This window comes from Staurois parvus, unplaced genomic scaffold (assembly GCF_062004578.1).
Source record: "Staurois parvus isolate SC_StPar_1 unplaced genomic scaffold, SC_StPar_1.0 ptg001191l, whole genome shotgun sequence".
Taxonomy (NCBI): Eukaryota; Metazoa; Chordata; class Amphibia; order Anura; family Ranidae; genus Staurois; species Staurois parvus.
In genome coordinates this window covers 327,396-350,974 of record NW_028318987.1, presented here as the reverse complement: position 1 = coordinate 350,974, position 23,579 = coordinate 327,396, and the positions used below count along the sequence as shown (strand labels likewise).

General features: G+C 42.2%; 2 protein-coding genes across 2 annotated transcripts in view; one reads left to right on the top strand and one right to left on the bottom strand.

The window, feature by feature from the left end:
- LOC149438474 (IgGFc-binding protein-like) overlaps window positions 1–20,380 on the top strand; it is a 58,594-nt gene extending 38,214 nt beyond the window's left edge. The window contains exons 15-22 of the mRNA XM_089659812.1: window positions 483–1,081; window positions 2,880–3,447; window positions 6,409–7,004; window positions 9,492–10,065; window positions 11,234–11,433; window positions 13,613–13,984; window positions 17,620–17,903; window positions 20,048–20,380. Of these exons, the coding sequence (XP_089515938.1) occupies window positions 483–1,081; window positions 2,880–3,447; window positions 6,409–7,004; window positions 9,492–10,065; window positions 11,234–11,433; window positions 13,613–13,984; window positions 17,620–17,903; window positions 20,048–20,102 (3,248 nt within the window). The 3' untranslated portion in view covers window positions 20,103–20,380. The remainder of the gene's footprint in view (window positions 1–482; window positions 1,082–2,879; window positions 3,448–6,408; window positions 7,005–9,491; window positions 10,066–11,233; window positions 11,434–13,612; window positions 13,985–17,619; window positions 17,904–20,047) is intronic.
- A 2,348-nt stretch (window positions 20,381–22,728) lies between these two features.
- Window positions 22,729–23,579, bottom strand: part of LOC149438473 (IgGFc-binding protein-like) — a 43,530-nt gene continuing 42,679 nt past the window's right edge. Inside the window, exon 11 of the mRNA XM_089659811.1 lies at window positions 22,729–22,901. Within this exon, the coding sequence (XP_089515937.1) occupies window positions 22,740–22,901 (162 nt within the window). The 3' untranslated portion in view covers window positions 22,729–22,739. The remainder of the gene's footprint in view (window positions 22,902–23,579) is intronic.

The window sequence follows — 23,579 nt, the reverse complement described above, 5'->3', positions numbered from 1 at the left end:
AATGGCAACGATCATTTCTGTGTTGACCATTGCCCAGAAGGCATTTGTCCAACCAGGGGCGGACTGACAACTCAATAGCAATAGGGAATCATGGGGCCCCTGTGTCCTTGCCCACACTCAAATCACACACAAAAAAGCCTATGAAAGGTACCAGGGACATCTCATGCGGCCCTCTACTGACCCCGGGTCCTAGGGCAGTGTCTGAGTTCCCCAATGGTCAGTCCGCCCCTGTGTCCAACTTATGATGATGGCCAGAAAAGACCGTATGGCAATGACAAACAGTGTGGTCTTATCATCAAGGCCATTAACCCTTTGGTAACCATTTGGGTAAGGCAATTCTCTGTTCCAGCATGAAAACCCCTGGTCATGAGAATAAAAAAACCCATATTTTTGAGGGGACCGATGACTTAGAAAATGGCAAAAACTTCTAGAGTTGTGGATAAATCGTTCAAAAACTAATTTTGTTATTATATTTATCACAGCTATGTCATGTCCTGCAAACAGCCATTATCAGGCTTGTGGAAGCGCCTGTCCAGCTACCTGCACAGACCGCAGTGTGCCATCCCGCTGTCCACACCGCTGCGTGGAGACCTGCCAGTGCAAAAAAAATTTCGTCCTAAGTGTCGATAAGTGCGTTCCCGCGTCAAATTGTGGCTTTCCATTCAACAACACATATTACCCACCCAACCAAGAATTCTGGCTCGATGACAAATGCCACGTACATTGTAAGAGCGATCGGGCCGTAGGAATGGTGGTTTGTAAAAGAAGCAGCTGCAGAGAAAATGAGCAGTGTATGGTCGTCAATGGAGTGCGCAGTTGCCAACCTGTCAGCTACTCTACATGCCTAGCTAGAGGAGACCCTCACTTCACAACTTTTGATGGCAAAAAATACGACTTCATGGGAACTTGCACCTATCAGCTTGTTGGCGTGACTTCAGCAAATCTGTCGTTGCCCTCTTTTGTTGTCAACTTTGAGGGCAACCATAGGGGGAACCCATCTGTATCCCATGTCAAAGTCATCACTCTGTCGATCTACAACACCCTTTGGACCTTCAGTAGGGAATTTCCACGACAAATCTTGGTAAGCAATTTTTTAAAAAAATTTTTTATTCTTTCTTTATATTTTTTTTTTCTGGGAAGAGACAGAGATGATGAATGTGTTTGCATAAGGGATGGGTAGAGTGATCTCACCAAAATTTATTTTATTTTGCCATGAAATGACTGATTTAACAATTCTTAATTTTTCAAATGCAGTTTTTTTGGGAAAAAAATACACATTCATGAATTAAAAAGCAACAAAACACAATATATAACTAATTTTGTAAGCAAAATATGAAAGATGAGGTTACGCCGAGTAAACAGATACCCAACATGTCATGTCATGCTTTAAAATTGCGCACGCTCATGCAGGGGGTGGACTGACCATTTGGAAACTCGGGCACTGCCCGAAGTCCCGTGGTCAGTAGGGGGTCCCATGAGATGCCCTTGGTACCTTTTTCATAGGCTTTTTTGAGTTTGGGCAAGGACACAGGGGACCCATGATCCCCTATTGCCCGGGGAGTCAGTAGGGGGCCCCATGAGATGCCCCTGGTACTTTATTCATAAGCTTTTTTTGAGTTTGGGCAAGGACACAGGGGCCCCATGATCCCCTATTGCCCGGGGACCCCATGAGTTGTCAGTCCGCCCCTGCGCTCGTGGATTAGCGCCAAACTGTGGTATGTAAAAATCTCCATAGGTGGCGCTTATAAAATTTTTACAGGCTACCAGTTTATAGTTATAGAGGAGATCTAGTGCTAGAATTATTGCTTTCGCACTGACATTCGCGTCAATACCTCACACGTGTGGTTTGAACACCATTTACATATGTGGGTGTGACCTACCTATGTGTTCGCCACTGCACGCGAGAACGGGGGCGCTTTAAATTTTTTTATTTTATTTATTTTATTACATCTTTTTTATTTTTACACTGTGCCATTAGAAAAGAAACTTGTTGATCACTTTTATTCCCATTACAAGTAATGTAAACATCCCTTGTAATAGAAATAAGCAGTGACAGGTCCTCTTTATGGAGAGATCTGGGGTCCATAAGACCCCCACATCTCTCCTCTACAATGTAAAGCATTAGACTAAAAAAAAAAAAGAACCAATGCTTTAAAAAAAAATGGAGTTGTTTACATTAGGCCTAAACCGGAAGTGACGTAATGACGTCGGTTAGGTCCTCCTAGGCCATAGAGATGAGTGGAGGCCAACTTTCCTTCACTCATCTCTATGCTCAGCCGCCATAGTCCGCAGATTGGTTCTCTGGCTCATCAATCATCCAGGTAAGCCCAAGAACCAAAAAAACGGCAGAAGCGGGAGGCAACCCCTCCCGCCGCTTCTAAAAGTGATCTAGAATCTGCTCCTCAGACCACTTTTAGCTGAAAAACCAATACTGGGGTGCAATTGAGGGAGGAGGGGGCTATTTAAAGTTTATTTTATTTACAAAAACGGTTGAAAGAAGCTTCTCTGACCCTTAAAAAAACATCTTAAAGCCCATTATACCTTTAAAACCCACCAAAAATTATAAAAAATTTTCCTTATGAATTGACTTCATCTTGAAAGCATGGCAAAATTTTGGCAAACTCTCGCCAATTTTGGCAAAACAAAAACTTTAATTTTCACTGATTCCTAGTGCCTAAACATCTTACCATTCTCCTAAAATGCAAATATTTGATTTTTTTTTTTATAAAAAGGATAATTTCACTTTGAGCCTATGACCTCTTGTAGAACGGCTGTGGACATGGAGGTCCACCTAGACGTTTATTGGGTACAAACCTCACGTAAATTTTCGGCTTTTGCATAATAATAATAATAATAATGATTGTGTCTCTGACTCTCAGATCAATGGCCTTGCCTGTTCCCTACCGTTTATCTACCAAGGCAATAAGATTGTCTCGTACATTAGTGGAAACATTGGAGTTATTAGGACCGATTTTGGTGTCAGCGTGACCTTCGACTGGAACAATAACGCAGCGGTGACTGTCCCAGTGACTTACTCTGGCTTTCTCAATGGTTTATGCGGCAACTACAACAAAAAGCCCAGCGATGACTTCATTTTGAAAGATAAAAGTTCAACATCAGATGCGGTTCAGTTTGGCAACAGCTGGAGGGTTGCTAGTACTCCTGGCTGTATTCCGGCATGTACCATCAACTGTACTCAATGTACGGACAGCCAGAAACAGCATTATGCTGGGGAGCAATATTGTGGGCTCATCGCCAAGTCAACTGGACCTTTTGCTAACTGTTTCTCTGTTATTGACCCTAAACCATTCTTCGAGGATTGCATTTATGACGCATGCCAATACCGCGGCCATCCGTCCTCGTTCTGCAGTGCCATAGCTGCCTATGTGGCTGCCTGCCAGGCTGCTTACGTTCCACTTAATGACTGGAGATCTGATGCTTTCTGCCGTAAGTTGGAATTTGGAGTGCTTTTTTATGTATTTTTTTTTATGTTGGTGGAAGTTGGTGGAAGATGCCATTTTAGGGTCCTCTAGAAAAATGTTAAACTCAACTGTTCAACAGCTTACTGCCCACTAATTATGAAGAGTTGAGGAGGGTGAAGAGATTGATGTGTTGAGGAATGGTTAATAGGCATGAGTAGACCATTATAGGTTTCGCTTTCGTCAAAATCTCATTGACTTAGCCTGTTTATTTTGGGGGCGGAGTCTAAGCCCTAGCCTGCTTCTTCACCAGAGCCCCTGATGGTGGGGATGGACTTGCAGCAAGCTCAAAATCTCATTGACTTTGGCTGTTTATTTTGCTATGTGGCCCTGCAAGACGAGCTTAACAAACTTGACAAACAAAGCCATCTGATAGTGATGGCATGCCTTCAATAATAAACAAAGCCATGTCATCACCATGACAGCACTGTTTCTAAAGAAAGGCTTCGACTGAACACCTTTCCACCCAGCTATCCCTGTAAAAGGGTCTGTCAGCACCTGTGGTAGTGAGCCCTTGTAGATACTCAACTTGGGGTCCCCCAGGGCACGGAGTCTTAGCCCCAGACTGCTTCTTCACCAGAGCCCCTGATGGTGGGGATGGACTTGCAGCAAGCTCAAAATCTCATTGACTTAGCCTGTTTATTTTGCTATGTGGCCCTGCAAGACGAGCTTAACAAACTTGACAAATAAAGCCATCTGATAGTGATGGCATGCCACAAAGCCATGTCATCACCATGACAGCACTGTTTCTAAAGAAAGGGTTTGATTGAACACCTTTCCACCCAGCTATCCCTTTAAAAGGGTCTGTCAGCACCTGTGGTAGTGAGCCCTTGTAGATACTCAACTTTGGGTCCCCCAGGGCACGGAGTCTATGCCCCAGCCTGCTTCTTCACCAGAGCCCCTGATGGTGGGGATGGACTTGCAGCAAGCTGGGACCAGGTCGCGCCCCCAGGTATGCCCAGCTGAGGATGAGAAGACTGCTCATGGGAGCAAAGTACAATGGGAGGAGACAAACAGAAATCCGATAGACTAGCAGAGGTCAGGATGAGCGTAAAACAAGCACAGTCAGAGAACGAAGCCGGGGTTGGTACACAAGTAGTCAATGCAGGATACAGGCAATAGCAACACACAGGAGCTCTGACAACTAGGAAGTTGCTCAGGCAAAGTGGCCTAGACTGAGCATTTCTTATATAGGCAGGAAAACAAGGAGGCAGGCCAGGAAGTGATGGAAGGGAAGGAAATAAGACCCGGAGAACAGCAGACAACACCCTTAGGTGAGCACAGACAAAGCACACATGTGAAAGGGATCAGGAACAGCACTGCAACAAGGAGGTAAGAATACACAAACAAGAAACTGCAGGCTAACTTGTGTCAGGGTGTTTACGGCTGGTGGCAGGAAGGGTAGGCTGGTCACGTGACCATTGTGGTTGGCTGTCACACTATCCTGAGCAGAGGCAGAGAGCTGACAGCTCTTTGACAGCTCAGTCACTGTATTGGACTCTGCTGCCCAATGTGCAGCAGGTAGGTGTTAAGGTCCATCCTCTTTGCCAAATCACATCTGCATTCCGTAGAAGGCGAGAGTTGGGCTATGGTTACTATTGGGGTTTGCTCTAGAGCAGGGGTGTCAAACTAGCAGCCCTCCAGCTGTTCCCAAACTACAAGTTCCATCGTGCCTCTGCCTTTGGGAGTCATGCTTGTAACTGTCAATCTTGCAATGCCTCATGGGACTTGTAGTTTGGCAACAGCTGGAGGGCCGCCAGTTTGACACCTGTGCTCTAGAGTTAAGTCTACAGTTATGGCTAGGATTTTCTTTCAGACAAACAAGTTCTGGATTGTTAAGAGAAGCATGTCCCCCCCCCAATTATAATTACCTACGTGGATGCAGCATCGGTCCAATGCTGCATCTGTACCCCACCGGCTCTAAGTGTAAGAACTCAGTGATCACTTGACCACTGAGTTCTCACAACCGCTCTGAGCAGAGAACGGTGACAGCTCAGGCTCTCAGTAGCTCGCTGAGAGGCTGAACCAGGTGCCGCTCCAGACTCTGGTGTTGGTGGTGTCACGGTGTGGTGGATCCATCCTGCCTTGTATCAACGGTTCAGGCTGGTGGTGGTGGCGTCATGGTGTGGTGGATCCATCCTACTTTGTATCAACGGTTTAGGCTGGTGGTGGTGGTGTCATGGTGTGGTGGATCCATCCTGCTTTGTATCAACAGTTCAGGATGGTGGTGGTGGTTTCATGGTGTGGTGGATCCATCCTGCTTTGTATCAACGGTTCAGGCTGGTGTTGGTGGTGTCATGGTGTGGTGGATCCATCCTGCTTTGTATCAACAGTTCAGGCTGGTGGTGGTGGTTTCATGGTGTGGTGGATCCATCCTGCTTTGTATCAACGGTTCAGGCTGGTGGTGGTGGTGTCATGGTGTGGTGGATCCATCCTGCCTTGTATCAACGGTTCAGGCTGGTGGTGGTTGATGTCATGCTGTAGTGGATCCATCCTGCTTTGTATCAACGGTTCAGGCTGGTGTTGGTGGTGTCATGGTGTGGTGGATCCATCCTGATTTGTATAAACGGTTCAGGCTGGTGGTGGTGGTGTTATGGTGTGGTGGATATTTTCTTGACACTTGCAAGGTGTACCTAATAAAGTGGCCAGTGAGTGTATAGCAACACCTCTACAAAAACCCAGTCCATCCCAAACAGTTTTCATTTTGATGGTATCTGATTCCAGATCACATTCTAGCCCTTGTCCCTCCAGTGAATAGTACTGAACTAAAGAGCCGTAAGTCAAAAGTTCAAAAAAGCATTGTATGCCAAGGTTATGACACAGGGTCAAAATGACTTCCCGTCAGTTCCAATTCCATCTTGCAATTGATTTTTTTTTTTTGCGAAAGCTAGCTATGTAATCATGAATTTCATTTGTTTTGTTCCTGTAGCTCCTTCATGCTCTGAGAACAGTCACTATAAGCTGTGCGGTAATGCCTGTCCGGTCACGTGCCAAGGTCTTGCCCCTCCACCCGGCTGTGAACGTACTTGCAAAGAAGGTTGCTACTGCGACAACGGGTTCATCTTAAATGGAGATAAATGCACTCCTTTATCGCAGTGTGGTTGTGTTTACCATGGTAGATATGTACAGAAGTACGAGACCTTCTACTCAAATTATAAGTGCACCGAGAAATGTGTGTGCGGGCCAGGAGATGTCATCAAATGCAAATCGCATTCCTGCAGTGCCAATGAGAACTGCAAAGTGGTCAACGGAGTACTTGGTTGTTTCGCAAAGGCTTATGGTAAATGCGTGGCCTCTGGTGAACCACATTATATTACCTTCGATGGTCATGACTATGACTTCCAAGGCACTTGTGCGTACATATTTGCCAAGACAGTGAGCAATCACCCCAAGCTGGCACCGTTTACAGTCATCGTACAAAATGAGCAGTATGGAAAGTTGAATGTATCGGTGACCAAAAAAGTTGCAATATCTGTGTATAACTACTTCATTGAAATGGAGAGGCGCCAAATGTGGAAAGTGAAGGTATGCATGAAAAAGTTTAATCAATATAAAATGTTATTGCTTAATACCCTCAAACTTCAATCTAACAACTAGTGAAGTAAAAGTTGGTCTTGATGGTCCCATTGGCTAGATAAGTGACACCATTGGATATTATGAAAACTAGGGTGGTAAGACAATGGTTGGAACTGAATTGTGCAACAAATCTACCCATTTTGCATGTGCTGCCATTTTGACTTTCCCAGTTTCATTTGTGGTTGAGGAAAGTGGAAAGGTAGCGCTGGACCAGTAGGGTTATCTTACTGGAATTGTTATCTTGTTATAACCTCTTGGCGCCGGCCGAGCACAAATGTGCGGCCTCCCGACATCTGGGCCTAGACGCCGAGAGGCCGCACATTTACGTTCTATTAAAAGAAGACATATGTGCTGAGAGCGCGCGCTCTGCGTGCTCCCAGCACACATGTCTGGTACTCACGGAAAGGTCCCGATCTCCTCTTTCGATCACGACCTTTCCCGATCATGTGACCGCCGTGACGTCGCATCACGGCGGTCACATGACTCTAAACCCGCCCCGCCTTCCGGCTTCTGAAACCCTTAAAGGGCCGGTAGGCGATGGCGCCAAGGGGTTAAGGTATTCATGTTGGTTTAAATGATCTGGTATCTGGGCAGGTGGCTTCTACACCCCATAGAATCTCCACAATCTCCTTGGCTTGTAGGGCGATGTAATGAGAATTAAAATTGAAATGCCACACCATTGCTAAAAGGTCATATACAACTTTATTCCATTAAAAGTCAGGAGTGTAATCCAAAAAAGTATACAACGCATTTTAGAGGTCCAAGCGCCCCCTTTATTACAGCTTGACAGGCCAAACAAGCTGCAGATAAGGGCCTGTGCTTGTAATTCACACTGAGAGAAATGGAATTGTAGTTCCAGTTCACTTCTGGTTTGTTCCCATTGTTGCCCATCAAGCCCTGATGAAGGGGGCTCTTGGATCGGGGAAATGCACCAAGAAATGTGTGTGCGGGCCAGGAGATGTCCTCAAATGCACATCGCATTCCTGCAGTGCCAATGAGAAGTGCAAAGTGGTCAACGGAGTACTTGGTTGTTTCGCAAAGGCTTATGGTAAATGCGTGGCCTCCGGGGAACCACATTATATTACCTTCGATGGTCATGTCTATGACTTCCAAGGCACGTGTGTGTACATATTTGCCAAGACAGTGAGCAATCACCCCAAGCTGGTACCGTTTACAGTCATGTAAACATGTGGAAAGTGAAGGTATGCATGAAAACGTTTAATCAATATAAAATTTTATTGCTTAATACCCCCAAACATCAATCTAACAACTATTGAAGTAAAAATTGGTCTTGATGGTCCCATTGGCTAGATAAGTGACACCATTGGATATTATGAAAAATAGGGTGGTGTAATTCACACTTGGAAAAATGCAATTGTAGCTCCAGTTCCCTTCTGGTTTGTTCCCATTGTTGCCCATCAAGCCCTGATGAAAGGGGCTCTGTAAGCACCTGTGGTAGTGAGCCCTTGTAGATAGTCGACTTGGGGTTCCCCAGGGCGCGGAGTCTAAGCCCCAGCCTGCTTGTTCACCAGAGCCCCTGATGGTGGGGATGGACTTGCAGCAAGCTGGGACCAGGTTGCGGCCCCCAGGTATGCCCAGCTGAGGATGAGGAGACCGCTCGCAGGAGCAGAGTACAGTGGAAGGAGAGAAACGGAATCCGATAGACTAGCCGAGGGCAGGATGGGAGGAAAACAAGCACAGTCAGAGAACGAAGCCAGGGTCGATACACAAGTAGTCAATGCAGGATACAAGCGATAGCAACACACAAGGAAGTTGCTCAGGCAAAGTGGCCTAGACTGAGCATGCCTTATGTAGGCAGGCAAACAAGGAGGCGGGCCAGGAAGTGATGGAAGGGAAGGAAATAAAACCCAGAGAACAGCAGACAATGCCCATAGGTGAGCACAGACAAAGCACACATGAGAAAGGGATCAGGAACAGCACTGCAGCAAGGAGGTAAGAATACACAAACAAGAAACTGCAGGCTAACTTGCACCTGTGTAATGCGTTGGCTACTTTTTGGATTGTACCCTTGACTTTAATGGAGTAACGGAGTTGTATCTGGACTTCTTAGCAGTGGCGAGGAGCTCCAATTTCAATTCTTACTTTTTTGTTTCCACCTTCATATACAGCATAGCCCAAATATACTGTATGTTGCTCAGACATAAAAAGTATAAATAATTCTCCATGCTTGATGCATCTACAAGAAGTATAAATGGTCTTGATATAAATGAGAAGCAGATTTTGAACATTTGAAAGTTGAACTTGAGGATGAAAACCAAAACATATCTGCAGTATAGGGCCAAACGTTTTATGGGCACCTGACCAGTATGGTCGGTCAACCAAAGTCTCATCCTTCTTGGTCAATGTGTTTGAACTTCTGGATATACAGCATGTCCTGATTTTTATAACCTAACCAACTAATTTTTTGCTTCACAGGTTGATGGAGAGATCATAAAATTGCCACTGAGTCTTCTAAACGGCAAAATTTCAATACACCAAGGAGGGAGCACCATTGTCGTTCAGACCAACTTTGGCCTTGACCTTCTCTATGACACTGGTTACCATGTGACCCTCTGGCTTCCTAACTCCTACATGGCAATGGTGGGAGGTCTGTGTGGCAACTTTAATGGAAATCCAAAAGATGACTTCCAGCTTCCCAATGCTCGCATCACAAATAAAACGAAAGATTTTGGACAAGCCTGGAAAGTGAATGCCAGTCACAGGCAATGTGATGGCGGTTGTGAGGATGCAGAATGCCTTAATGTGGATAATGAGAAAATGAAACTTTATATGACCAAAGATTCCTGTGGCATGATTACTGACCCCAAAGGCCCGTTCAAGCCGTGTCACTCAGTTATCAATGCTGGGCAGTACTTCAAGTTTTGCATTTTTGATGCCACTTTGCTTGAGGGGAAGGATGACATCCTCTGCAAGAGTCTCCAAGCCTACACCTCTGCCTGTAACAATGCTGGGGTTGCCATTCCTGAGTGGAGGACATCTTCTTTATGTCGTAAGCAGTGGTGTAATTTGGTTTTGTGCTGCCCTAGGCAACAAACAAATTGGAGCCCCCTCCCCGGGGAGACACCAACCAACACCACCCCTCGCTTACCCCCCATGGAGAGAGCTTGACATTGACCAACAACATCCCTGCCCCCCCACCCGAGAGAGCCATCCACTAACATACAACCCCCTCCTCTTCCCAGAGAGAGAAGAAAAGGCACTCACCTTCACAGCTCCGGACATCCCTGGGAACAAGGGTCGGGCACTGCATACACCATCAAGCAGTCTGCAGCCTCTCTCAGATCCCATCAGGTTCCTGTGCCGCATGTGTCCCTTTTTCCGGGGGGACGGTGCTGCCCCCCCCCCTGAAAAATGCCACCCTAGCCAAATGCCTTGTTTGCCTTGTGATAAATATGCCCCTGCTCGTAAGGAAACCTTGCTTGGCTGTAAAACAGGTGGACTTTTCTTAGATGTCAAAGAGAAGAAATGAAACAATCAAAAGATGGCTTCAGCACCTGTTCTCCACCTGTAGAGAACTCCTCAGACTCGTTTTGCCCTACAATTAAGGCCCAAAGAGGGCGAAACGCATCTGAGGAGTTCTCTAAAGGAATTCTCTACACCTCTGCCTGTAACAATGCAGGGGCTGCCATTTCTGGTGGAGGACATCTTCTTTATGTCGTAAGTCCAACACCAACAAGGAAACCTTGCTTGGCTGTAAACCAGGTGGCATTTGCTTAGATGTCAAAGAGGGGAAGAAATGAAACAATCAAAAGATGGCTTCAGCACCCACTCTCCACCTGTAGAGAACTCCTCAGACTCGTTTCGCCCTACAATTAAGGCCCAAAGAGGGCGAAACGCATCTGAGGAGTTCTCCAAAGGTGACGAACAGGAGCGGTAGCCATCTTTTTCTCATTTTTTTTCACATTTATGCAATAGGGAGTTGGCGTCTGTGTGCAGACAGCCACCATGTTGTTGAAGTCTACTAGAACCTGCCAAGCCGATTCTGTCTGCCTTGCACCAGCCTACTCGCATGCTGATCCAACCGACACAGGTTTGGAGGCATTCAAGCAGTAATATTTCCATTGTTTTGGGCTCTCTAAGTGCACAGCAACCAATCAGAGATTAAGGTCCCCTTTTCTACTCAATAAACACATTTTAATTCTGTATTTTTCTCATAGCAATGCGGTGCCCGGAGAATAGCCGCTATGAACCGTGTGCCAGGACCTATGAGAACACATGCTACATCCTATCTGCGAAAATGAGACACTTGGACTTGTGCTTCGAGGGCTGTATGTGCGGCGCAGGCCACATGTACGATGGGGAAAGGTGTGTCAGCATGGACAAATGTGGCTGTGTCTTCGGTGGGAGATATCTTTCCGTGAGTATATCGGTCTACAGCTAAAGAAGAAAGGTCAAGGAGAGTGTAATAAGGAGAAGACGAGAGACGGGGCAGAAAATTGGCTAAATGGTTAGCCCTTCTGCCTGGTAGCACTTGGGTCAATGTTTAAAATCCCAACCATGGCACCACCTGCCTGTGTTTTGCATGTTCTCCCTGTGCCTGCGTGGACTTCCTCCCATACTCCAAAGACATGCTGGTAGGATAATTTGACCCTTTCTAATTTGACCCTAGTGTCACGTACCTGGTGTGAGAGGCCAATGGAGAGAGGGCTTCCCTTGCGGCTAAGTTCCAGATTCCCCTGAGAGTGGGACAGGCCCAAAGTGGCACAGTGCACAGGAGTGCTCGTTGGTGGTCCACCCAGGAGCACAGCTGATGCACTGAGATGAGGTCTGCAGACAGGTGGCGCCTGTGTGAGGTATGCAAGCCCTTCCGAGAACAGAGGATTACTGGATAGTCGGTTCAAAGCCAAGGTGGAGATCAGAGCAGACGTATTCAGACGGGATAGCCGAGGTCATACACAGAGGAGCAAGAGAGAATATCCGTTAGCCAAGCCAAGGTCAGGTCAGGGTTTAAGCAGAGAAGACAGGTCCAGGAGCAAGCAGAGTCGGTAACAGGAAATCACAGGTCACAGTAGCACAGGAACAAGAACAAGGTACTGGGGAGCCAGAGATCAACCAGCACCTGAGAGTAGGGCAGGGCTTCCTTATAAAGGACAAATTTGAGCCGATGTGAACTTCTGCGGCCATGCAAGGTACTGGCAGGGTTGCCAGGTCTCCTAACACCTCTGCCGAGGATGGAACCCTGACAGCTAGTATGTGTATGTATGAATGTGCGTTAAGTACCTTAGATTGTACACCTTTTGAGAGTCAGAGAGTGAGGAGAGCGTGCAACATATATATATATATATAAAGTGCTGTGTAAATTGATGGTGCTATATAAGTACCTGTAATAATAAAGCAAGAGGAAGGAAAAAAAGAGAAAGCTCATTGGACCTTTATGAGGATAATCGGGTTATCTATTTCCACTAGACACATTCCCATTGATGTGTGTAGACCATGGAAGACGCCATTGCACCTCCACTCTCATTCTCCCCCTATCCATTGGCGTGCCATACCTCCGGTAGATTCATGAGTAGCAGGCCCATATTTTTGGCTTAAAAAAAGGGAGAACGTCTCCCGAAAAGCGTCAGCCAACTTCATCAAGGGTCTCCCGTCATTTGGAAGTTTCACCACTGACTCTTTGTCTCTGTTTTGATCTCGTGAGCCCCCACGGTAATGCCCGAAGAGAGTGCGCCCTGTTTTTGCCTTTCTTCACCAGTAACAGGTTTTCCCCGAACGTCCAAGGGCCGCACCTCCATGAATGGCAGTTACAGTACCTATCACGTACCTAGTGATGGAGGGCTTCCCTTGCGGCTAAGTTCCGGACTCCCCTGAGAGTGGGACAGCGGGAGTCTGGCCCAAAGTTGCACAGGTCGCCTGTAGGAGTGCTGGTTGGTGGTCCACTCAGAAGCACAGCTGGTGCACGGAGATAGGTCTGCAGACAGGAGGCGCCTGTGCGTGGTATGCAAGCTCTTCCGGGATTTAGATGTTTACTGGGTAGTCGGTTCAAGCCAAGGTCAGGTACCATGTAGGAGTCAGAGCAGATGTAGTCAGGTGGGAAAGCAGAGGTCATTCATAGAGGAGCGAGAGAGAAAGAGAGAGAGAGAGAGAGAGTACCCGTAAGCCGAGCCAAGGTCAGATTAGGGGTAAGGCAGAGTAGACAGGTCCAGAAGCAAGCCGAGTCGGTAACAGGAAATCACAGGTCAAAATAACAGGAACCAGAAACAGGGCACGGGGAGCTAGAGATCATCCAGCAACCAGAGGAAGTGATGAGCCTCCTTATAAAGGCCATCTGGCACCAGACTGAGGCTGATGTGTACCTCTGCGGCCATGCAAAGTACTGGCAGAAATGTCAGATCTTCCAGAACTTCTGCCGTGGACAGGACCCTGACAGTACCCCTAGTCAGCATGAAGATTTGAGCACTGGTTTCATTTTTTGGATATCTCTTTACACTCGTTGAATGCTTTCAATCAAAGATATATTGAACAGACAAAATTGGAGCAGGTAATGGAGGTTCTTTGTCAAGGTTCACCATTTTTTTGTTATTTGTTATCTTCAGGTTGGTGAATCCTACATTAACAAAGACTGCACCCAACATTGCAAGTGCCAAAACGGAGGGGTGCTCTGCAAACCCATGGCATGTGAGAGCGACAAGCGTTGCCTAATCCTCAATGGAGCGCGCAACTGCTACGATATACAAAGCGATTGCCAGATCAAGGCTAACACCTTCATTACTTTTGATGGGACATTAGGAGGACCTGTGCCTCTCGGTCCCGTCGTGGTGGTCTCCATCTGCAACGTGGACAGTGACACTTGGTTCAGAGTTGTGGCCGATGTGCAGAGCTGTGGCACCAATATCCAAGCGGTAGTCAGGATCCATGTCTTCTCTGCAACTGGCATTGTGACGATCTCCAAAAACAAGGAAGTATGGGTAAGTAATGCAGTGAAAGCTTTCACTTGCCGCATGACTGGGTTAAAAGGTAACTATACTTTAAAGTGACTCCGTTGCTGCATATAGAAGTTGCATCTAACATTTCTGGTAATGTCAGGCTCTACCCATTTGGAAGAAAATATATTTAAAATGCTACAATTTTGGCCATATTCAGTATATTTCAAACTACATTTCAATAAATAAATAAATATATATATATATATATATATATACAGTTGCAAGAAAAAGTATGTGAACCCCTTGGGATTACGTGGAGTTTTGCATGAATTGGGCATAAAATGTGCTCTGAACGTCATCTAAGTCACAACAATAGAAGAACACAGTCTGCTGAACATAATACTACACACACATTAGATGTTGCCATGGTTTAATTGCACATAACATGTAAACATTCACAGTGCAGGGAGGAAAAAGTATGTGAGGCCCTAGCTTAATGACTTCTCCCAGAGCTAATTGGAGCCAGGAGTGAGCCAACCTTGACTCCAATCAGTGTGATGATATTGGATGTGTTGCTGACAGCTGTCCTGCCCTTAAAAAACACACACCTGTTTTGGGTTTACTGGTTTCAAGAAGCACTGTCTGATGTGAACCATGCCTCGCAGAAAAGAGCTATCAGAAGACCTATGATCAAGAATTGCTGACTTGCATGAAGCTGGAAAGGGTTACAAAAGTATCTCCTTGAGCCTTGATGTTCATGTGTCCACGGTAAGACAGACTGTCTACAAATGGAGAAAGTTTAGCACTGTTGCTACTCTCCCTAGGCGTGGTCGTCCTGTAAAAATGACTGCAAGAGCACAGCGCAGAATGCTGCATGAGGTAAAGAAGAATCCCAGAGTGTCAGCTAAAGACCTACAGAAATCTCTGGCACATGCTAACATTTTTGTTGACACATCTACAATAAGGAAAACATTAAACAAGAATGGAGTACATGGGAGGACACCACGGAGGAAGCCATTGCTGTCCAAAAAGAAGATTGCAGCACGTTTGAAGTTTGCAAAAGAGCACCTGGATGTTCCACAGCACTACTGGCAAAATATACTGTGGACAGATGAAACCAAGATTGAGTTGTTTGGGAAGAACACACAACACTATGTGTGGAGAAAAAAAGGCCCAGCACACCAACATCAAAACCTCATCCCCACTGTGAAACATGGCGGAGGGAGCATCATGGTTTGGGGCTGCTTTGCTGCCTCAGGGCCTGGACGGATTGTTGTCATTGATGGGAAAATAAATTCCAGAGTTTATCAAGACATTTTGCAGGAAAACGTACGACCATCTGTCCGCCAACTGAAGCTCCGCAGAGGATGGGTGATGCAACAGGACAATGACCCAAAGCATACAAGTAATTCAACAAAACAATGGCTGCAACAGCACAGAATACGCCTTCTGGAGTGGCCCAGTCAGAGTCCTGACCTCAACCCGATTGAAATGCTGTGGCATGACCTTAAGAGAGCGATTCACAATAGGCATCCCAAGAATATTGCTACACTGAAACAGTTTTGTGAAGAGGAGTGATCCAAAATGACTCCAGATCGTTGTGCAGGTCTGATCTGCAACTACAGGAAACGTTTGGTTGAGGTTATTGCTGCCGAAGGAGGGTCAACCAGTTATTAAGTCCAAAGGTTCACATACTTTTTCCTCCCTGCACTGTGAATGTTTACATGTTATGTGCAATTAAACCATGGCAACATCTAATGTTTGTGTAGTATTATGTTCAGCAGACTGTGTTCTTCTATTGTTGTGACTTAGATGACGTTCAGAGCACATTTTATGCCCAATTCATGCAAAACTCCACGTAATCCCAAGGGGTTCACATACTTTTTCTTGCAACTGTATATATATATACTGCATGTTGAAATACATTTTCATTTCAAAATATATGAAAAATATTTTTAAAAATACATTTCAAATATACTGTATTCCTTTAAAAATACAAATCTGCATTTTTGGAATGCATTTACAAATATATGTAAAAATATATGTTAAAATGACTTTTTTTATATGTTAAAAACAATCAGAAGAATATATTAAAATAAATAGATAGATAGATAGATAGATAGATAGATAATAGATAGATAGATAGATAGATAGATAGATAGATAGATAGATAGATAATAGATAGATAGATAGATAGATAATAGATAGATAATAGATAGATAGATAATAGATAGACAGATAGATAGATAGATAGATAGATAGATAGATAGATAATAGATAGATAGATAATAGATAGATAGATAGATAGATAGATAATAGATAATAGATAGATAGATAGATAGATAGATAGATAGATAGATAGATAGATAGATAGATAGATAGATAGATAATAGATAGATAATAGATAGATAGATAATAGATAGACAGATAGATAGATAGATAGATAGATAGATAGATAGATAGATAATAGATAGATAATAGATAGATAGATAGATAGATAGATAGATAGATAGATAGATAATAGATAGATAGATAGATAGATAGATAGATAGATAGATAGATAGATAGAAAGATAGATAGATAGTATATATATATATATATATATATATATAACATTTATTTTTAATTATATTCTTCAGATTTTTTTTAACATACAAAAAAGTCATTGTATCATGCATTCCAAAAATGTAGATTTGTATTTTTAAAGACATACACATTTCAACATACAGTATATATACATATATATATATATATATATATATATATATATACTTGAAATACTACAATTTTGGCCATATTCAATATATTTCAAAATATATTTATATATATATGTGTGTGTGTGTGTGTGTATATATATATATATATATATATATATATATATATATATATATATATACTGCATGGTGAAATATGTTTGTATTACAAAATATATGAAAAATATTTTTTCTAAATACATTTCAAATATACTGTATGTCTTTAAAAATACAAATCTGCATTTTTGGAATGCATTTACAAATATATGCAAAAATATATGTTAAAATGACTTTTTTTAATATGTTAAAAATATATGTTTTGAAAAATATTTTTCAAATAATTTGTAATATATAAAAACACAGTTAAACATATATATATATATATATATATATATATATATGTATGTATGTGTGTGTGTGTGTGCGTGTATATATAAATATGTTTAATTATATATATAATTTTTTTTTAAAATATATTCTTCAGAATACTACAAAATTGTAACATTTCAAATATATTTCAATACAGTATATTTGGGAAGAATATTTTTTAAATATATTTCAAATATGTTTTTCTTTCATGTGGGTGGAGTTCATCTTTGATGCGTTTCCTCCGAAATGCATTGGAATTTTTTGAACGCTCTTAACCAATAAACATTTCAAAAAGTCCTCTGAGTGGGGTGAGCTTTGGTATCAGGCACCCCAGATTTCATCTTTAGGAGAAGATGTTAAAGTCCTGATCAGGACAGGAGCCGTGTCGGTGATGTTTCTTCTTGTATATGAATGGAACTGTAAGATGAGGAGGCCGTAGAAGAACACAGCTTAGGGGGGACGGCAAGAGAAAAGGAAAAACAGAAAATTTTATTTGTAAATTTGCATGGTTTTCTTGCAATATGTGGATTTAATGCAGCTTTTCCATCTCTGTAGGTGAATGGACGTATAATGCCTCTTCCAGTCAAGGTGTCCGGGATGATAAATATCAGCCTAAAGGCCACAGTTGTCGTTGTTCAGATCACTCCGAATCTAAGGGTGGAGCTGAGTGACGGTGGAGAGCTGAAGGTCACTGTCTCCGGAATATCGGAAGCCCTCTGCGGGGCCTGTGGAAACTTTAATGGGCTAATGGAGGATGATCTGATGACTCCAGATGGGAAAATTGCCAATGACATCCCAAAGCTGGTGATATCCTGGAGAGGGAGAGACCTCCATGGTTGGTGAGTTGGGAACACCTTCTCGTATCTCATTTGGCTTCACAACCAGCCAACCAGGGACCCTTCCGTCCTTAGGAGGACAATTAAAGTGGTCCTTGTTGGCAACACGCATGTGCCCTCACCATGCCTCTGGTCATGCAGAACTGAGACCTGACCATTTGGAAACCCGGGCACTGCCCGAGAGCCCCGGGTCAGTAGGGGCCCCATGAGATGCCCCTGGTACCTTTTTCATAGGCTTTTATTGAGTTTGGGCAAGGACACAGGGGCCTCATGATCCCCTACTGTCCGGGGGCTCCATGAGTAGTCAGTCCGCCCCTGGACCTGATAGACAACTTCTGGGCTTGCTCAGTAAAGGTACCTGCTTCCGAAATCACAACAGGAAGGATTTTTCAGGCGCTCACGTGCTCTGTTACTCTCAACAAATATTTTCTTGGTTTTGAAGGAACATCAGTAAAACTTAGACCCATAAATTTAAAATATATATATAGCTTTCTTTCTCAGAGAATAGGTGCAGGAACTCCCCCTTTCTGAATCACCCTTTGTCTCCGCCTCCTACCCACCTCTGAACACCGTCCCTTCCCACATGGAAGAAAAATATATTTTAAATATATTTAAAAAATATTCTTCCCAAATATATTGACATATATTTGAAATACTACAATTTTGTCCATATGCAAGCTATATATATATATATATATATATATATATATATATATATACACTGCATGTTGAAATGCATTTTTTTATATATTACAAAATATATGAAAAATATTTTTAAAAATATATATTTTATAAGATTTTTTTTACCATGCAAAAAAGTAATTTTAACATATTTTTACATATAGTTGTAAATGCATTCCAAAAATATAGATTAAATGTATTTTTAAAGACATGCAGTATATTTGAGAATGTATTTTTAAAAATAGATTTTATATATTTTGCAATAAAAATGCATTTCAACATACAGTGTATATATATATATATTTATTTTTTTTAAATATATTGAATGTGGCCAAAATTGTAGTATTTCAAATATATGTCAATATATTTGGGAAGAATATTTTAAAAATATATTTCAAATATATTTTTCTTCCATGTGGGAAGGGACGGTGTTCAGAGGTGGGTAGGAGGCGGAGACAAAGGGTGGGTAATAAGTGATTGAACAGCACTGACTGGCATAGTCAAGGCTTTGGATATCTTTTTATATCCTTTTCCATCTTTATACAGTTCCATTACCTTCTTACGCAGGTCTTTTGACAGTTCTTTTCTGCTCCCCATGGCACAGTGAATCCACGTAAGAGCTAACAAACTCATTGAATATATTTCAAATATATTTTTCTTCCATGTGGATAATAAGTGATTGAACAGTACTGACTGGCATAGTCAAGGCTTTGGATATCTTTTTATATCCTTTTCCATCTTTATACAGTTCCATTACCTCCTTACACAGGTCTTTTGACAGTTCTTTTCTGCTCCCCATGGCTCAGTGAATCCACGTGAGAGCTAGCAAACTCATTCAATATATTTCAAATATATTTTTCTTCCATGTGGGTTCCTGCTGAAAAAAATGCCTTGGTAATAACTCATTCCTGGCCCTGGCAGTCTTCCTTAACCCCTTGGCGCCTCACGGCCTTTTAAGGGTTTCAGAAGCCGGGAGGCGGGGCGGGGTTTAGGGTCATGTGACCGCCGTGACACACTGTCATGGCGGTCACATTATCGGGAAAGGTCCCGATCAAAAGAGGAGACCAACCACAGGGATAAAGTAAGTAATACGCCGCGGGGCTCATTTACTAAAATCCAATAGACTGTGCACTTTGCAAGTGCAGTTGCTCCGGAGCTTAGTAAATGACGGGGACTTCCATCATCCAATCATATGCAAGCAAAAATGCCTTTTTTTATTTTTTCCTTGCATGCGATTGGGTGTTCTTTGTAAAGTGAAGCTTTACCTCATTTACTAAGCTCCGGAACAACTGCACTTGCAAAGTGCACAGTCTATTGGCCTTTAGTAAATCAACCCCATAGTGAGCATTGAAAAAAAAAAATTGAAGGGAATGTTTCTTTTTTTTTTTTTTTTTAAATTTTATTTTATATTTATTTTATTTTTATTTTTTATTTGTATTTTTTTTTAATTTTCTTTGTGTTTACAGCGAGGCACAAGTCCCCGGCCTGCCTGCCGCGTCAAGTCAGCCTCCACCCGCGTGATCCAATGGGTCCCTCTTCTCCTTCCCACCTGTACAAAAATCTCCTAAAATCTCCCATTTTACAATTTCTGTCATTACCGGAGAAGCGAAAATTTTATAGAAATGACGCAATAAAATAAAAATGAAGCTTGCAAAAACTTTCTTTTATTTGGATTGTATAAAGTGACCGCCGATAAAATGTCTGCAAGAAAAAAAACTCATCGTGGTACCCCCAGGAAAGGAAAATATACTTGAAATGCTACAATGTGTTCAATACATCTCAATAAATATATATATATACTGCGTGTGGAAATGTGTCTTTATTACAAAATATATAAAAAATGTTTTTAAAAATACATTTCAAATATATTGTATGTCTGTATATCAGGGAGACTGGATACAGTGAATGCGGGGTCCGGGGAGAGTGGATACAGTGAATGCGGGGTCCGGGGAGAGCAGGTACAGTAAATGCGGGGTCCGGGGAGAGCGGATACAGTGAACGCGGTGTCCGGGGAGAGTGGATACAGTGAACGCGGGGTCCGGGGAGAGTGGATACAGTGAACGCGGGGTCCGGGGAGAGCAGATATAGTGAACGCGGGGTCCGGGGAGAGCGGATATAGTGAACGCGGGGTCCGGGGAGAGCGGATATAGGGAATGCGGGGTCCGGGGAGAGCGGATATAGGGAATGCGGGGTCCAGGGAGAGCGGATATAGCGAATGCGGGGTCCAGGGAGAGCGGATATAGCGAATGCGGGGTCCGGGGAGAGCGGATATAGCGAATGCGGGGTCCGGGGAGAGCGGATTAGTGAATGCGGGGTCCGAGGAGAGCGGATATAGCGAATGCGGGGTCCGGGGAGACCGGATATAGCGAATGCGGGGTCCGGGGAGAGCGGATACAGTGAATGCGGGGTCCGGGGTTTAGTAACACTTTAAGTCTGTGGTTTGCACAGAGCACTGGATCCTCCTCTTCTCGGGTCTCCCTCAGGCTCTCCTGTCCCCTTGCTCCAACCGGGTGCCCCCATAGCAAGCATCTTGTTATAGGGGCACCCGCTGCTCCCTGTGTCCATTCACACACGGAGCCGCTGCTTGGCCCAGCCCCTCTCCTTATTGGCTGACTGGCTGTGATTGAAAGCAGCTGGAGCCAATGACTCCTGCTCGCTGTCTCAGCCAATGAGGAGGCAGAGACCCGGGACAGCCGATTCTGGATCACGATGGGGCTCAGGTAAGTGAGCCCCATTTAATTTCCCCGTTTGCCCAAACTATTATCGCATCACATGACATCATCCGAAGGAAACAAATGCGTCCGTTAATTTCGTTATAACTTTTTTTTTCTTTTACAACCAAAAGGGGACAAGAGAAAATTCTAGCAAAAGTCAAAGACAAATTTAAAAAATTACAGTTTAAAAAAAACAACATAAATAATAATATAAAAAAAAAAATAAAAATGTAAAAAAATGTTTTTGAAAGAATATAATTTTTGGTCATAAACTAATTCAGGTTATTTTATTTTTTTTACTAAAAAGATAACTGATTACATTTTGGCCAAAATTTATGAAGAAAGATTATTTATTTGCAAAATTTTATAAGAAAAACATCTTTTTTTTCAAAATGTTTGGACTTTTTCATTTATATAGCAAAAAAAAAAAAAAAATCCCAGCGGTGAGAAGGAGAAATGATTGCTTTTATAGCCTTTATGGACATTTCATTTATTTAGCAAAAAAATAAAAAAATTCCAGTGATGAATAAATACCACCAAAATAAAGTTTTATCTGTCTCAAAAAAATGCTAAAAAATTCATATGGGTAGAGTGTTGCATGACCGCGCAATTGTCATTGAAAGTGCGACAGCGCTGAAAGCTGAAAATTTGCCTGGACTGGAAGGGGGGGGGAAAGTGTCCGGATTTGAAGTGGTTAAATATGGGAAACTTAAAAAAAAACAAATTCAACAACTTATAATTTGCAAAGTTTAATTACAACTAAATTTAATTACAAATTCTAATTACAATTATTAAATGACATATTTATTATAAATGGAATTCTATGAATCAGCGATGGCTTGTGTGTGTAAAAATATAAATGTCCACTTGACCGTTGAGGGCATCCTGGCCAGAGATTTCTTCCATTTGTTCCAGATTTCTGCTCTTACCAACGGACTCTTCGCATTATTGAACATGGCCGACAAAGGGTACCCATACGGAAAAAAAATATATCTTCAATATATTTAGAAAAAAATAAAATTATACATGCGACCTATATTTACAATATATTGGCCTACGCGAATATATTTTAACACGTGTTCCGAAAAATGTAAATTAAAATATATTTTCTAAAGACCTATATTTAAAAATATATATTTCAAAATATATTTTCCAAATATTTTTGAACCTCTAAAAAAATGCATTTAAACAGAGATTTTTTTTAAATATACTTGTAAATGCATTCCAAATGACACTTTTATATATATATCGCAGCGTGTGTTCTGAATATATTTTTAATAATATATTCACAAATATATCAAAATATATTTTTGAAATATATTGAATACGGCCAAAATTGTAGTATTTGAAATATAGGTCAATATATTTGGGAAGAATATATTAAGAATGTATTTTTAAAATATATTTAAAATATATTTTTCTTCCATGTGGGTAACTCCTCCCTTTAATCAGTATTGACCTTCTCTGTCGATATTCCACATATGAACGTTCTGTCTGATTTCCTCCTACATTCTCCTCGGCAGATATGGGTTTGGCATATTACCGCGCTTCCCAAGTGACACCTACAGATCTGTTTGCAGTTATCCACCAGAAATGTCTCATTGACCTGTGAAGACAAAAAATAATAGTTTTATATTAATGTATTTTTAAAATATATTTCAAATATTGGCCTACGCAAATACATTTTAACATGTATTCCAAAAATCTAAATGAAAATATATTTTCCAAAGGCATATATTTAAAAATATATATTTTTTAAATATATTCTTCAGATTTTTTTTAACATATATTGTTACATATATATTTGTAAATGCATTCCAAAAATGTAGGTTTGTATTTTTAAAGACATACAGTATATCTGAAATGTATTTTTAAAAATATTTTTCGTATATTTTGTTATAAAAAATGCATTTCAACATGCAGTATATACATATATAATATATATATATATATATGTATACAGTTGCAAGAAAAAGTATGTGAACCCCTTGGGATTACGTGGAGTTTTGCATGAATTGGGCATAAAATGTGCTCTGAACGTCATCTAAGTCACAACAATAGAAGAACACAGTCTGCTGAACATAAAAATACACAAACATTAGATGTTGCCATGGTTTAATTGCACATAACATCTAAACATTCACAGTGCAGGGAGGAAAAAGTATGTGAGGCCCTAGCTTAATGATTTCTCCCAGAGCTAATTGGAGCCAGGAGTGAGCCAACCTTGACTCCAATCAGTGTGATGATATTGGATGTGTTGCTGACAGCTGTCCTGCCCTTAAAA